This window comes from Oncorhynchus mykiss, chromosome 12, assembly GCF_057628025.1.
Source record: "Oncorhynchus mykiss isolate SJ-2025 chromosome 12, ASM5762802v1, whole genome shotgun sequence".
In the NCBI taxonomy this organism is placed as follows: domain Eukaryota; kingdom Metazoa; phylum Chordata; class Actinopteri; order Salmoniformes; family Salmonidae; genus Oncorhynchus; species Oncorhynchus mykiss.
The window spans coordinates 74,366,015-74,383,662 of record NC_143033.1 but is presented as its reverse complement, the minus strand read 5'-3'; the positions used below and the strand labels follow the sequence as shown (position 1 = coordinate 74,383,662).

Below are 17,648 nucleotides of genomic sequence, written 5' to 3'. Positions count from 1 at the left end.
ATCAATTCTGAGCCAATAGTCATTGAATCCCATTGGATTATTGGATTATGGCTAGTATAACGTCTCTTTGTGATTCATTGAAAACTGACAGTTCTAGGAATCTGAGTTCAATGTATAACCTTTTATTCTTAATGGTAAATATTAATGATACATGAAACGGTTCAATAGATCAGGTGTGTAAGTACATGTTAATAAAGCTTATCACTAAAACATCTTACACCAATTCATTTTTAAGCGTTTTATTAAAACAAACATGTACAGGTGTAGAAAAAGACACAGAATCAAATATTGTGAACAATTAGACAGTAATATCTTCCATTTGATAAAGATTTATTAATTGGATAACATTAACCACCTACGTTGGTTGATTCATTCATTCTTATATTTAGTACGTGATTATGTATCAATATAAACTTGTTCCCTGCCGTGAGTTGGAAAAATGGCTCAGCTACCAGCTTGTCTTATTAGTGCCCCATTTTATCATAGAGCTCCACCTTAATGATTGACTTCCCAACATTGGACATGGTGGCCCTCAGGTCTACGTGTTGGGCCTTGTACTCCACCCCTGACCCACTGGCCTCTGATCGGGCAAACTTGCTGAAGTCCTTTTCCTTGTACATGTGGTTGTACAGTTGCTTGTCGCAGGCGCGTGCCACCTCGAAGACGCCCACCCCTAGCCAGTTCTTGTAGAAGTTGTAGTCGTAGGGCACGGAGAACATGATGGCCATGCGTTCTGAGCACACGCGGCTCTGCATGTGGAAAAGGTCGTAGGTCAGGACCCCCACGGCGCCCGTGGCTGTGTCGTCATCCTTGGTGAAGGAACACACCTCTGTCTTGGTGGTGCGGACGGTGGGCTGGGGTGGGTGGTAGCAGAAACCACTGGACATGTACACCCTGGGGGGTAGTAATGGGAATGGGGTGTCATTAAATTTCTAATTAATTATCTGAACATTCATGTTGCTGATAAAATGCAAAACCTTACAACTGGACTTAAAGTTGTGTGAAAATACACTTTTTAACTTTTAGGATCACTGTCTCTCTACTTTTAGTCATTTCACTCTTCCTTTCTTCCTGTCCAGCCACTCTGTGCTGATGGATGGAGTGTTAGTGCTGCTATGGATTCGTAAGCAACACAGAGTGAGCCAGCGTGCAGTGTGCAATGAGCCACATTGTGTCACTTCATGATGGATAGGTGGATGTACGCAAAGCCACGTTACACATGAAAACCACCCATCCAAGAGAAGCCTGCCATAAAATATATTTACTCTCAGAAATTCCACTGAAAAGTAACAGACAAATAACAATCTGGGGATGGACAGCTGGTTTGTTATTTGGTTAAGTAATTTAATTTCCATAGTGGTATACTGTATGTAATGTAAGGAGTATTAGAGTATTGAATGCCAACATACTTGGGGTTGATGAGACAGTAACCGGTGGTGACATTGGTGAGCTCTATAGTACAGTTCCTGTTGGTGGTTAGAGTGGCTGAAACGGCCTCTGCGTTCTCTGGCATCTTGGCTGGTCTGAGCGAGTTAGAGGGGGGAAAAAGCTGTATAGTGGTATTTAGATGTGTGGAAACAGAGTACGTCTGGAGTGTAAAGATAATGACAGCTGAATACATAATATTTCTCTCATGAGAGTAGCTTTGCCAACACAATCAAAATAACATTCATAAAAAATCTCTTTAATCTTCCCTTCAAACTCGAACCTCAGAACGGTTTGCAGGCAGATGCATGTTTCTAAAAGTCTAGGCAAGGTAGCAAACAAACCGTTCTGATCCCAATGCATCACTTGCTAAATATTGTAGCATGCAGAAGACGTGAATTATGATGAAGACAATGTAAAGATATTCACCTTCTAAGTTCAGAAAACTCCAGTTGTGTCAGGCAGAGTAGAGTAGATTTGTGTTTCCCCAGACTGGTGGAGGAGAGGAGGAATTGGCTGAAGTCACGCCTACTCCGATTACACTTTTGCGTGTTCGTGCACAAACACAGGTGTGGCACGGAACACAGAAAACAAGGCATACTTTTGAACGAGAGCAGCCAAAAAAAGAACGAAAAACAGGAAATACTGCATACCAATGTAATAGTTTGGACTTTTCCTGTATTTATTGGTGTTATGCTGGCTGCTGCCAGTTCTATTACATCAAATACTATGGGAGAAGATATTTTAGATTGAAAAGTAAGAGATTTGTGCCAATGAGACTGTTGTAACAAATGCTATCCATACAGCCAGCTCTACAATACTCAGAACATTCCATAGTACTGTGTTTTGTGCTCTGACATGATGAGGGAGATCAAATGAAACATTGTTGCTGGTATCACTGCAGGCCTGGGAAAGATGTGGGTTCTGCATCTGTACATGTGCACGTACCGACCTGTAACAGATTCCTCACAGCCAGGTACCACCCTATCACAACAATGCATTGCGACACAGCCTTTGACACACCCCAGCTTCACAAACCTCTCCCTCACTCACACTTGTCAATAGAAAAATAAACACACCCTTCGTTTAATGTAAAAACCGAGCGGGGCAATAATTACTCAGCATCGACTGAGAAACCCAGTGGATACTGGATGTCCAAAACGTCTGCTGGTTATTGGTGGCTGGGAATGACAACTGAATGAACAAGAGCTACAAATGTGTGCTTTGGAAACCCATGTAATTATCATAGGTTGCATCCCAAATGGCAACCTATTCCCTATATAGTTAAAAATGTATATATTTCACCTTTATTTAACCAGGTAGGTTAGTAGAGAACAAGTTCTCATTTACAACTGCGACCTGGCCAAGATAAAGCATAGCAGTGCAACACAAACAACAACACAGAGTTACACATGGAATAAACAAACATACAGTTAATAATACAATAGAAAAAGTATATTTACAGTGTCTGCAAATGAGGTAGGATAAGGGAGGTAAGGCAATAAATAGGCCATAGTGGCGAGATAATTTCAATATAGAAATTAAACACTGGAGTGATAGATGTGCAGAAGATGAGTGAGCAATAGAGATACTGGGGTGCAAAGGAGCAAAATAAATAAATAAATAAAACTATGGGGATGAGGTAGTTGGATGGGCTATTTATAGATGGGTTATGTACAGGTGCAGTGATCTGTGAGCTGCTCTGACAGCTGGTGCTTAAAGTTAGTGAGGGAGATATGAGTCTCCAGCTTCAGTGATTTTTGCAGTTTGTTCCAATCATTGGCAGCAGAGAACTGGAAGGAAAGACGGCCGAAGGAGGAATTGGCTTTGGGGGTGACCAGTGAAATATACCTGCTGGAGAGCGTGCTATGGGTGGGTTCTGCTATGGTGACCAGTGAGCTGAGACAAGATGGGGCTTTACCTAGCAAAGACTTATAGATGGCCTGGAGCCAATGGGTTTGGCAAATATGAAGCGAGGGCCAGCCAACGAGAACATACAGGTTGCAGTGGTAGTTAGTATATGGGGCTTTGGTGACAAAACGGATGGCACTGTGATAGACTGCATCCAATTTGCTGAGTAGAGTGTTGGAGGATATTTTGTAAATGACATAGCCGAAGTCAAGGATTGATATTATAGTCAGTTTTACGAGGGTATGTTTGGCAGCATGAGTGAAGGATGCTTTGTTGCAAAATAGGAAGCCAATTCTAGATTTAATTTTGGATTGGAGATGCTTAATGTGAGTCTGGAAGGAGAGATTACAGTCTAACCAGACACCTAGGTATTTGTAGTTGTCCACATATTCTACGTCAGAACTGTCCAAAGTAGTGATGCTGGACGGGCGGGCAGGTATAGGCATCGATCGGTTGAAGAGCCGATTAGTTTTACTTGCATTTAAGAGCAGTTGGAGGCCACGGAAGGAAAGTTGTATGGCATTGAAGCTCGTGTGGAGGTTTGTTAATACAGTGTCCAAAGAAGGGCCAGAAGTATACAGAATGATGTCGTCTGCGTAGGGGTAGATCAGAGAATCACCAGCATCAAGAGCAACATCATTGATATGTGCAGAGAAAAGTGTCGTCCCGAGGATTGAACCCTGTGGCACTCCCATATAGACTGCCAGAGGTCTGGACAACAGGCCTTCCAATTTGACACACTGAACTCTGTCTGAGAAGTAGTTGGTAAACCAGGCGAGGCAGTCATTTGAGAAACCAAGGCTGTTGAGTCTGCCGATAAGAATGTGGTGATTGACAGAGTCGAAAGCCTTGGCCAGGTCGATGAATACAGCTGCACAGTATTGTCTCTTATCGATGGCGGTTATGATATTGTTTAGGACATTGTGCATGCCTGAGGTGCACACATGACCAGCTGGGAAACCGGATTGCATAGTGGAGAAGGTACGGTGGGATTCAAAATGGTCGGTGATCTGTTTGTTAACTTGGCTTTGAAGACCTTAGAAAGGCAAGGTAGGATAGATATACAGTAGGTCTGTAGCAGTTTGGGTTTAGATTGTCTCTCCCTTTGAAGAGGGGGTTGACCGCGCCACATTTCCAATCTTTGGGGATCTCAGAAGATATGAAGAAGAGGTTGAACTTAGTAATAACGGTTGCAACATTTGCGGTAGATAATTAAAAAAAAGAGAGAGTCCAGATTGTCTGGCCCGGCTGATTTGTAGGGGTCCAGATTTTGCAGCTCATTCAGAACATCAACTATCTGGATTTGGGTGAAAGAGAAATGGGGGAGGCTTGGGAAAGTTGCTGTGAGGGGTGCAGGGCTGTTGACCGGGGTAGGGCTAGCCAGGTGGAAAGCATGGCCAGCCGTAGAAAAAATCTTATTGAAATTCTCAATTATAGCGGATATAGTGATCCCTATGGGCCCTGGTCAAAAGTAGGGCACTATAAATGGAATAAAGTACCATTTGGGATACACTAAATGCTGTGAGATGTGCTGGTGTAATTGGACCATTGCTGACTGCTGTAATAGAGTTGCCAGTTTTAGACTTCACCAGATGGCGCCAAACATGCACTTACAGTTTGAATGGGCAGCCTTATGGACAAATAGAACTTGCTTTACGAAGGTCGCGATGCTTTCAGAAATGCACTGATGCTTCTGTGTTGTAGTTTGACCTTTCAATATCAGAAATTAACATTTAGTCCTGCACAGATTTGATAGAGTACTGTGAAATAACCGTGAATCACAGGAGGTTGGTGGCATCTTAATTGGGGAGGATGGGCTCGTGGTAAAGGCTGAAGTGGAGTTGGTGGAATGGTATCAAATACATCAAACACATGGTTTCCATGTGTTTAATGTCATTCCATTTGCTCCATTTCAGCCATTATTACTATCCGTCCTCCCCTCAGCAGCCTCCACTGCTGTGAACATAAGACACACAGGAACCTTCAGCCATAAGGACTAGAATAAGGCATTCTTTCTGTATGAATGAGTCAGAATATTAAATGCATCTTGGTAATTGTGTTTGTGTAAGTGGGATATGTTTATAAAAAAAATCTCAACCTGATCATATTAGTCACACTGTTTACATTCAAAGTCCTCTTTAAACTTACACACCCAAAACTAAAAACCACAACCGGATAAGAGCAGAAGACATGTCTTGATTGTCTTTTAGCTTTGTCGCTGGGGTTTATCCGTGACTGAAGAACTGCATATTAAACTATTATTACTCATGCATAGAGCTCAACGTTTCTGAAATATCATTGTTCCGTATATAGAACCATTTCTTATTGACCTAACACACCTACTGTATATCAATCGTTGATGTGCTCTGCTTGGTTGATGGCAAATTGCTATCGAATGTTCTACATATTGCACATTACACATGTTGGGAATAAAATATAGATTGAGTTTGAGAGAGAGCGAGAGAGAAAAAGATCAAATCACATTTGATTTATCACATGCACTGAATACAACTGGTGTAGACTTTACTGTGAAATGTCTGCTAATGAGCCTTTCCCAACAATGCAGAGTTGAAAAATAAAATAGTAACAGAAAAGGAATAAAATAAAGTACACAAGAACAGAGCTATATGCAGGGAGTACCAGTACCAGATCAATGTGCAGTGGTACGAGGTATTTGAGGTAGATATATACTAGAAGGCATGGTAAAGTAACTAGGCATCAGGATAAATAAAAATAATAATAGTGAAATAAAGAACAAAGAGAGAGAACAAGGCAGACAGAGAGAGAGGGAGACAGAGAGGGTGACTGAGGCACTCAAACTCCTGACTCACTGTCTGCTGGCTTCCAGACGTCGTTTGCTGTCTATGCCAAACTTGTATCTTGCCCCATCCCTGATGCACCATATCCAAGACTGATACTAGTAGTCACATCCATCTATAGTATATCTGGAATGTCAGACTAGTTAGGCGTCAGGCGTTTCCTTTTTCTATAATCTGTCCTGGTCTGAGTCCAAATTTGAAAATGTTGGTTCCAACCACTGTCTTTGTGAGACGCAGATGTCTTTGTGAGATGATCCCCGCATATGTGGTTCCCACCGTGAAGCATGGAGGAGGAGGTGTGATGGTGTGAGGGTGCTTTGATGGTGACACAGTCAGTGATTTATTTAGAATTCGAGGCACACTTAACCAGCATGGCTACCACAACATTCTGTAGTGATATGCCATCCCATCTGGATTGCACTTAGTGGGACTATAATTTATTTTTCAACAGGACAATGACCCAACACACCTCCAGGATGTGTAAGGGCTATCTGACCAAGAAGGAGTGTGATGGAGTGCTGCATCAGATGACCTGGCCTCCACAATCACCCGACCTCAACCCAGTTGAAATGGTTTGGGATGAGTTGGACCGCAGAATAAAGGAAAGCAGCCGACACGTGCCCAGCATATGTGGGAACTCCTTCAAGACTGTTGGAAAAACATTACAGGGGAAGCTGGTTGAGAGTGTGCAAAGCTGTCACCAAGGCAAAGGATGGCTACTTTGAAGTATCTCAAATATATTTTCATTTGTTTAACACTTGTTTGGTTACTACAGGATTCCATATCTGTTATTTCACAGTTTTGAAGTCTAAAATGTAGAAAATAGTAAAAATAAAGAAAACCCCTTGAATGAGTAGGTGTGTCCAAACTTTTGACTGGTACTGTATGTATATAGTGGGAGAACAAGTATTTGAATCACTGCCGATTTTGCAGGTTTTCCTACTTACAAAGCATGTAGAGGTCTGTAATGTTTATCATAGGTACACTTCAACTGTGAGATACGGAATCTAAAACAAAAATCCAGAAAATCACATTGTATGATTTTTAAGTAATTCATTTGCATTTTATTGCATGACATAAGTATTTGATACATCAGAAAAGCAGAACTTTATATTTGGTACAGAAACCTTTGTTTGCAATTACAGAGATCATACGTTTCCTGTAGTTCTTGACCAGGTTTGCACACACTGCAGCATGGATTTTGGCCCACTCCTCCATACAGACCTTCTCCAGATCCTTCAGATCCTCCCTTTGCAGAAAAGCATCCCCAAAGAATGATGTTTCCACCTCCATGCTTCACGGTTGGGATGGTGTCCTTAGGGTTGTACTCATCCTTCTTCCTCTAAACACGACGAGTGGAGTTTAGACCAAAAAGCTATATTTTTTTCTCATCAGACCACATGACCTTCTCCCATTCCTCCTCTGGATTATCCAGATGGTGATTGGCACACTTCAGACGGGCCTGGACATGCGCTGGCTTGAGCAGGGGGACCTTGCATGCGCTGCAGAATTTGAATCCATGACGGCATAGTGTGTTACTAATGGTTTTCTTTGAGACTGTGGTCCCAGCTCTCTTCAGGCCATTGACCAGGTCCTGCCGTGTAGTTCTGGGCTGATCCCTCATCTTCCTCAGGATCATTGATGCACCACGAGGTGAGATCCTGCATGGAGCCCCAGACTGAGGGTGATTGACCGTCATGTTGAACTTCTTCTATTTTCTAATAATTGCGCCAACAGTTGCTGTCTTCTCACCAAGCTGCTTGCCTATTGTCCTGTAGCCCATCCCAGCCTTGTGCAGGTCTACAATTTTATCCCTGATGTCCTTACACAGCTCTCTGGTCTTGGCCATTGTGGAGAGGTCTGTTTGATTGAGTGTGTGGACAGGTGTTTTTTATACAGGTAACGAGTTCAAACAGGTGCAGTTAATACAGGTAATGAGTGGAGAACAGGAGGGCTTCTTAAAGAAAAACTAACAGGTCTGTGAGAGCTGGAATTCTTCTTCCTACCAACTTCTGGTTGATCAAATACTTACAGTATGTCATGCAATAAAATGCAAATTAATTACTTAAAAATCATACAATGTGATTTTCTGGATTTTTTTTAAGATTCTGTTTCTCACAGTTGAAGTGTACCTATGATACAAATTACAGACCTCTACATGCTTTGTAAGTAGGAAAACCTGCAAAATCGGCAGTGTATCAAATACTTGTTCTCCCCACTGTACACACATACAGTATATTAAAATACAAAAACACATTCATGGGACGCACAAATAAAACATCACCCAGAAGAACATTTACATTCCTCGACAAATAAGTCTCCAGTCAATAATTTAAATTGCCAGAAAAGCACCAGAACATCAAGATTGAATGTTTTTGGAATTTTGTTCAAGCAATATGGTGCCGCATTAAAACTAAAATACCCTCGGAACCTCAAGAGTCAATCAATCCAGTGAATGGGTTAGGCAACTCAAGTGTCTACACTTCAACAGCAAAGTTAGATAAGATGGAAGTTCATGATGTAGGGCCCACAAAAGGGAGTAATACAGAGATCTATGAGTCTTTAACGAAGTCCAGACAACCTTTTGACACAGGATGCAGTGATGAGTATCAAACCTGTCACCTGTAACAAAACGAAGGGCACTTTGGTGGTGAGAATCCAAAGGTTTAAGACGATTAGCAGCTGCACTTTGATGAACAACATCACATAATCAAGAACAGATAAGAAGGTCGACTGAATAATCTGCTTCCTACTGCTTACAGAAAGGCACAATCTGTTTCTGTAGAAAAAGACCACTTTAAATCTTAGCTTCTAAACCGGCTCATCTATATGTTTTTAAACGTCAAATCCGTATCAATCCAAAAAGCCTAAGTATTCATTTGCGGGAACATGTTCTATTGGAGAACCATGTAATGAGTGAACATGTAGTTCATGTGAAACAAGAGTTTAAAAACAACATGCATTTTGTTTTGCCTGTGAACTTCAACTTAGCGCGAACAGTTTCAGTCAGCCTGGCATTACCTGGCCCTTACCAAGGACTATTTTGAGGAAACATTCAGTCTTTCCTGTGTCTAGACCCTATCTATCCATACTACCCTTTAATGTAACTTTCCAGTCAATTAGTGGGCCTACATGTTTAATGGTTCGCCAGTTACACATTGAATGCTTGACTTGCATTCTAGTATAGAAGAAATGCTAAATTGTCCAATCAACAAGGATTGTGATCCAATGATTGTATGCAAATTCACCATTTACATATCACATTATGGCTGTGCAGAAGTGGTATAAATGCATAGGTCTCGGTGAATGAACTATTTTGATGAATCCTTCGAGCCATCGGAATAGTCTGTAAAAGGTAAAGGTTCTCAAACATGGGGTAATGGGTGGAGGGGGAGGCTGGAGGAGAGGGGGATTATGTAAACTTCAGCGTTTGATTCATTTTGGCCTGAGACCTATCTCTGGTGAAGGCGGTAAAGCGGGGAGAGAAGAGAGAGGAGAGAGGAGCGTGCTGATTGATTGCCGCAGGGGGAAGCAAGGTTCTGCACGTTACCTTTTTGATGAATAGGCTGTCAGGGCCCGCGAACAACCAAATATGGCCCCGTAAATGAATGTTTAAGCGGTTATGCTATAAGTATAAATATTAAACGTCCATTAAGGGGGATTACACTTGGTGCCACTTTGAAAAGGGATAATGAAAGGACAGGGCGGGAGGGGGGGGGGGGGGGGTAGAGGGAGAAAATAACCCTGAACAGTGCAGGTGCATGGCTGCCTGTGTGTTTGTAATTCTCCTCTAACAAATGTTAGAATTCTCAGCAGCGGCGAAAAGTCCTTGACATTAATCTCATTTATTCTGTGTGTGTGTGTGTGTGTGTGTTTGCAAACCTGTGTGTGTTTTCAAGAGGGCGAAAAGAGGAGGACTAAAGATAGGGAGGCTTTAACTTGACAGAGCATGCCAGTGCATCCCCCTTCTCAAATTACGGAGCGATTAAAAGCATCCGCGGTGGTGCACTTGGAGTGAGAGTGTGAATAAACGCCTGGTTTAAAGATTATTTGTGCTCAGCATGGAATAATTCCCCCTCCAAAGAGAAATCAATAGCGCTGTGCTGTATGAATACATTTGTGTCACTGCCTGCCGAGGGGACAAGGAGAGGAAACCTTGCTCAGGAAATGGGTTTAGACAACACACATCAAAATGACGAAAACCCACAAATGCCAAACGATCAGTGCTGATCCAGGGAGGAAAGCCTGAGCAACTAAGAAGGCATTGGGAGCAAAACCAGTTCAATATGGAATTTAAAATCATAGGCCCAACCATCTTCAGTCCATTTAGTGACAGGCATGACAAGACATAACGTAATCCAAATGGAATACTAACAGCTCTATTTCACGTACACATCCCTCCCAATGTGATTTCAATCTGTTACAACTCAGTAAGAGAAAATTCAAAGTTTAGGAATCAGTAACTTTTGAAGCTCCTGCATTTGTCTAAATATGCAAATATATTCAACAAGCATTTTTTCAAGTAAGCATATTCCAACTAATGTTTGGCAAACATCCCCTTTTTCATCACCCCCTCCCATATGTGTTTTTCACCCTCATTTGAGTAATGGCTAATCTTTTTCAATTGGGCACAGATCATTTCTGCTTAATTATTATGTCAACTATTCCAAAACAAAAACAAAAATGCACACACACACAAACACTCTCTTTCTCTCTCTCTCTCTCTCTCTCTCTCTCTCTCTCTCAAATATACTGTACACTCCGGCTCTGCTGGGAGTGTCTTTGTTTTTCCATAGTCCATGTAAAAGGACTCAACATCTCTCTCTCTGTCTCTTTCTCTCTCTGTCTCTCCGCTCCTCTTCCTTGTTGCAAGACCAATACACAACATTATAAACTTAGTAATTAGTGGCTTGCGAAGGCCATTTACTGAATTACCTTCAAACATTGACACACGATCTGCATGTAAGTGAAATAGTTCTATTGAATAGTTGCCGTGCATTTCCATATCCTCAGACTGTGCTCTCTCATCCTCACATTGGCTAAATGATGAACGCCAGCTCTCTGTCTGGGACTGATCCTGAAAGAGCAAGACAGACAGGAGATCAATACACACAACTGCCCATCCCATCTCTGTTCTGTGCATTGGCTTTTCCTTCTCTTCTCTTAAACCCCCCAACCCAACCCAACCCATGCCCTGCCACTCCGTCCTCTCTACAAACACATGCCGTCTCCTCCTTCCAAACCTTCCACCTCCACTTCGCTCAGTCCTCCATCCTGCTTTATAAAAAATATGATCCAATTGACCCAAAAGCCGCTGAGAAGCGTTGCTCTATAAACAGACTGATGCTCAATAGGAGGCGCTGAGCACCCCAGGAAGAGAACGACTGCTGTAGTGGATTGGTGCGTTTCTGATGGAGGTCGTGGAGGGGGGCGGGATAAGTGTGGGTGGGGGGACATCTAGCATCTGAGTAGTTTGGCATCATTTATCAGTTTTATTGCTTTACTGTCTTGTTGCTATCTGCCACCATCCCTGGCCAACCCCCACTGCCCCTTCCTGCACCCGTGACCCCTGTTCCTATGCCACGTTCCCTTCGATCACTCCAGGTTCCTCCTGTGCAATTAAGCGGAGGCAGAGGGCGGGCAGATGAAAGGTGTGACATTTTGCTTTTGACTGCAGATGAATTCGGAGCAACGGAACGGACGGATGTGTCCAGGCGTAAATATGGATTTATTTTCCCTGCGTTCCCACACTGCTCCACTTTCCTCACTCCCGCTCTCTGAAGTGATGGGACCTGGCTTTAAGAAAGGGCGACATGTGCCTTAGACTCATCCTAAATCATGAGTTGACAGTTTAAAAGGGCACGATGCAATGGAAGTTTTTTTTTTATGTCTCCATGTTATTTTCCCCACTCGATAAGCTGGGCTATGTGTTTTGAACCTGTTTGTGTATTTGGTGGACAGAGTATGTGTCACTGTTTCTCAAAAGGGTGTGTTTTTTGTTGTTGAGTATCTCTCTCCTCCTTGAATCACCCCAGGACAGCATGAAGGCTGTGGGCCCTAAAAATAGTATTTTTGTGTCACCCAAACACTAACAAACACTTTAATAATCTAATAATTAATGTTTGCTCACAGTCAGTCTCAACCCTCTCCTTAGGTGCCCTTAATCTTAAGGATCCGCCCCTTTTTCCACCAATTTTTGCCTGAAATGACATACCCAAATCTAACTGCCTGTAGCTCAGGACCTGAAGCAAGGATATGCATATTCTTGATACCATTTGAAAGGAAACACTTTGACGTTTGTGGAAATGTTAAATTAATGTAGACGAATATAACACATTAGATCTGGTAAAAGATTTATACAAAGATTTTTTTTTTGTACCATCATCCTTGAAATGCAAGAGAAAGGCCATAATGTATTCATCCAGCCCAGGCACAATTTTGATTTTGGCCACTAGAAGGCAGCAGTGTTTGTGCAAAGTGTTAGACTGATCCAATGAACCCTCACATGTTTTTTGGGGGGTAGAACTAGTGAGGATATTGAAAGACGCAGTATGTAACTGTTAAAGGTGACCGGAAAAATGTAATAAATGAAGGTTCTATGATCTGTCGTTCTCATTGAAAACAAGTCTAAGAAGCGGCATATTGTGCACTATTTCTACGTCAGGAGGAAGAGTAGCCTACTAGAGGGACGTTGACGTTGTCAAACCTTATTTAGTTGAGCCAGAGTAGCCTATTCTGACTAAAAATGTAGGCAAACTGAACTTCAGATGGCAGCCACCGTTTTAGAAACCCTTCCCCAGGATCAACACAGTCTGGTGGTTGAATGCACAAGACAAGAGGTTTAAGTGAATGCACAAAGACAAGAGGTTTAAGTGAATGCACAAGACAAGAGGTTTAAGTGAATGCACAAAGACAAGAGGTTTAAGTGAATGCACAAAGACAAGAGGTTTAAGTGAATGCACAAGACAAGAGGTTTAAGTGAATGCACAAAGACAAGAGGTTTAAGTGAATGCACAAAGACAAGAGGTTTAAGTGAATGCACAAAGACAAGAGGTTTAAGTGCCGTTGAACAGGGTATGGTACATCTACATGATATGGTGTAATGGTAATAGCACAATAAGAACACCTCAAACGTCAAGGATCAGGCTACATACACCCAAACGCTTGCTTTCTCTTCTCAAACACAACCTTTGTATTTTGGCACAGTGCCAGATCCAGTCCATGGAAATACAGTAGAAACAGCTGTATCTTTTAGTATCCTTCAGTTTTCTGACCCCATCATTTCAGATTGCACATCTCGTTCATTTTCATCGTCGCTGAAGTGCTTGCTACACACACACACACAGCGATGTACAGTTGGCTGCGGGAGTTTGTACGTCGTATTTACTACTACTAATTGCTGCTAACCATCTGCTGCATCTCCATGTATCTTCTACTGGAAATCTGTGACATTTTGTGTCTTCTGCCCTTTATTTCCTGTATAAAGTGCAGCCAGGGAGCAAACAACAGCCTGCTCTTGCTACCATCAATTTTCCACTTTGCATAACTAACATTACTTGTCGTAAGGCTAACTCTACAAACTTTCGCAACAGCTCCTTCTCCTACCAAGTAAAATTGTGACATCAAGCTTCATGTAAGGGCATATCGTGTGTAGGGTGTCACCCATCTCCACTGCTGTGGCAATCTGTTACATAAAATAAGTATATCAAATTATCACAAATGTTTTAGGTGGGAAAGTGCGCGTTTTACTTTTGACAAAAAATAGCTATTTTGTCCGCTTTCAATAAAATAATGAATTTGTCAAGTTTGCAGATTTGTGAATCATGCATTCACTAACAACGGAGAAGAGCGAGGCCTGGATCCGACAATGTCAAGTATCATATGACCCGTTTTTGTAGCTGTCTCGGTTCTGCAATCCAGGGAGCGAGAAGGGGAGAGGGCAAACTCCACTGAACGAGTTTCAATTTATGGAACCACTTGGGAGTTTCTTGATTTTGGATAAACTTCTCCTTTAAACTTTGCTTCACACTGAAGTATAAATGGTCCTCAACTCTCAAGACGTTCTTTTTTTGAATCACCAGAAGGAGAGGTTAATGGCATAATTATTCTAACAAACGTTTCAATGATATTTAAATGTCATACTTTGGAATATGAGCACAGAAGATATATACAGTACGAGCCTGTGCACATTCAAATGGCAAACCTTTAAGGCATGTTGAAGTTCTAGGCCCATTCAGTAATAAATCTGTCAAATCTAATTTAATAGAGCACAGTAACCTTCATGGGCTATGCAAACTGCTATCATTTGATATAAAGGTGATTTTCATGTAACTGGGACTGGCGAGTGGTGATCATTCCGTCAATGCGTTCTTGGTTACCCGTCAGTAAGGGGAAATAATATCACTTTTCGAATACAGTTTAATAACTAATTCACTTGCCTAATTATCATTTATCGAGGGAAATGAACATTTGTTTTAAGACACTGCTCTCTATAGTTGCCACAGTGTGTCTATTCTTGTTTATAACTTATAGTAATTGCACAAGTATCAGTTGTGTGAAATTGTAGACGTGATTGAGATGGTAAGAGAAATGTACCAGAGTATATCTGAAGACAGGGACATTGAATCATTCTCTACCACAACCACTAACACCATCTATTGTTTTTTGATTGCTGATGACCTGGCATCCACAGAGGCTGAAGGTCAAAGTTCCTGCCTTCTCCTTCTCGCCAACGACCCCTTAAAAAACTTGAGAAATCCATCATCAATATTGACACAGCTGCTCAGCTTCATTGAAGACTGCTCGCCCCCATTAAACAAAAAAAAATGCCAGGTGCACCAGGTGCATATTTCTAGAAAGAAAAAAAAATCTCTCCACTCAAGAACTTGAGCAAAAAGGGATGTGTATGATCCCACTCCAACAGAAACAAGCTCATTTGAGGCAGCCTGTGAACATTGTAGTGTGGGTGTTAAAACGTTTGCAGAGCTGCCTGCCATGATTGCCATCCGTGGCGATTGAGATACTTGGAGAGGACACTTGAGTACCTGATTCATTAAGGTGGGTTTTATACAACAAAGGGAGACAATGAAAAATAATGATGTTCTCCCATGATTTGACCATAATATAGCTCTCTCTATATCTCTCTCTCTCTCTCTCTCTCTCTCTCTCTCTCTCTCTCTCTCTCTCTCTCTCTCTCTCTCTCTCTCTCACTCTCCATTGGAGGAGGATGAGGTAGAACCAAATTAGTTGGTGTAAACATCAGAGCCAGACATTGGCCCAACAGAGACACAGAGGCAGGCGGGTGCACTGAGCTCCTCTGTCTCTCTGTAGCTCCCTAGCTCAGCTTGCCAGTTCACAGAATGTCAAGCGTGCTCCAAACATGCTGCGTTGAGAGAGCGCAATGACACTCAACCTGCTCAGAGACACAGAGAGACCCTTGAGTGCTTCTTTCATGTGTGTTCATCCACGGAGCCATTTAATTCCATTGTTTATTTCCTCTTTCAAGCATTTGTCGGTTAGATCCTGGCTCTATCCCTGGTGGAGCTTCTCGATATGTAGCTAGTGACTCAATAAAGTCTGGGGTTTGTCTGAGTCATTTGTCTGTCTGAGTGACAATGTGATGTGGTCACAGCCGTCACACTGGCATACCCTACTAAAATCAAATGTCATTTTACTCATTCGTCGCATGCTTCGTAAACAACAGGAGCAGACTAACAGTGAAACTCTTCCTTGTGGGCCCTTGCCAACAACGCAGAGAGAAAGAAAATAGAGAAATAATAGAAAAGTAAAACACGTAATAATACAAGTAATAATAAATACACAATGAGTAAAGATAACTTGCCTATGTACATAGGGTACCAGTACTGATTCCATGTGCAGGAGTACAAGATAATTGAGGTAGATACAGGAATAAAGTGACAGATGATAACAGTAGCAGCAGTTTATGTGATGAGTCCAAAAACGTTAGAGCAAAAAGGGTTGATGCAGATAATCCGGGTAGCTACAGTATTTGGTTCACTATTCAACTAACTATTTAGCAGTCTTATGGCTTAGGGGTAGAAGCTGTTCAGATGCCTGTTGGTTCCAGACTTGGTCCATTGGTTCCGCTTGCCGTGCGGCAGCAGACAGAACGGTCTATGACTTGAGTGGCTGAAGTCTTTGACAATTTGTAGGGCCTTCCTCTGACACTGCCTGGCATAGAGATCGTGATGTACAGTGTTAGGCTGTACGTACTACCCTCTGTCGCGCCTTGCCAAGCAGTTGCCATACCAAGTGGTGATGCAGCCAGTCAAGATGCTCTCAGTGGTGCATCTGAGGACTTTCTGAGGATCTGAGGCACCAAATCTTTTCAGCCTCCTGAGGGGGAATAGGCGTTGTTGTGCCCTCTTCACGGCTGCATCAGTGTGTGTGGACACAGAGGAACCTGAAGCTCTAGCATGTAATATGAATGTTAGATTACATGAACACTCAATGTTGGACAACATCGGTTTCCCTTCTTTATTGGCTTGATCGACCAATCGCGGGGGGACAAAGCATCCATCAGACAACAACAGGACCAATCAGGAGCATTGATCCACTAAGGCTCCCAATCAGCAATAATCAGCCCGCTCTTTAGCCCAGAGGATACCAGACTATTGATCTTAACATAGTCTCTTAACTCTTCAAGCATTCTTTTTCATTAGTACTGTGACCTAACGGCACACAGAGACAGTGAGAGAATTGCTCTGGAGAGGGAGAGAGAAAGACAGAGTGACTGAGTGAGAGAGAGACAGAGAGAGAGAGAAAGAAAGAGAGTGCAAGAGAGAGAGAGAGAGAGAAGCAGTGAATAAACAGCCAGCAATTAAGAGACAGATGACAGTTGTCTTTCAAGGGAATTCTCTGAGAAAGGGAAGGCGTTGGGAAGTTAGAGGCAAATTAGCCTCTTTCTGATAACTGAACTTCAAGAGAAGAAGAGTAAGGGTGTTATAAAAAATGACAGTTTGTTAAGGAGATCCTTCATAATTTCCATGCAGCATACAGAAACATTTTAGGATATGTGGATCATGGATGATTGTTCTTTCCAGAGAGAAAGAGAGATGGTGGGAGATTGTGAGGACGAGATATGGATGGTGGGAGACACAAAGACCATTAAGGCTTTGTGGTTAGTGATGGGTCAGCTGAGGATAATAATAGATCTGGCTGGATCTAGCTACACACAGAAGCAGTTTGATGACCCAGCCAAAGTCACATTCAGTCTGGCTTTGAGAAAATAGCTGTGACTATACTGAAAGGCCAAGAGAGGGAAGATGGTTTCATTCTGTTGAAGCGGTCATCACCACTGAGCTAAAAATATCACCCAAACCATAAGGATACAGTTACTGTTGTGTCTAAATTAGATGATTGATTGATCCAGCCATATTAAGTAGCATCAAAGGAATCTCTTGACATTCTGGAGAGAAACAATAACATTTATCAATATAAAATTGATTGAAATGGGAACATGCCTTTGATTGG

The 17,648-nt window shown here is 42.2% G+C and overlaps 1 protein-coding gene across 2 annotated transcripts; it reads right to left on the bottom strand.

Moving 5' to 3' along the window:
* Positions 1–223: 223 nt before the first annotated feature.
* LOC110538209 (uncharacterized) lies at positions 224–2,244 on the bottom strand. Of its 2 annotated transcripts, none has more exons than XM_021624866.3 (3): positions 1,855–2,244; positions 1,410–1,549; positions 224–894 (listed from the first exon to the last, which is right to left on the bottom strand). In XM_021624866.3, exons 2-3 carry the CDS (start codon positions 1,511–1,513, stop codon positions 465–467), a joined length of 534 nt encoding a protein of 177 aa, XP_021480541.3. In that variant the 5' UTR covers positions 1,514–1,549; positions 1,855–2,244; the 3' UTR covers positions 224–464. The 2 variants fall into 2 exon arrangements, with proteins under 2 accessions (XP_021480541.3, XP_021480540.3); XM_021624865.3 differs by having other exon boundaries at positions 1,410–1,523; positions 1,855–2,188.
* Between the last annotated feature and the right edge of the window lie 15,404 nt (positions 2,245–17,648).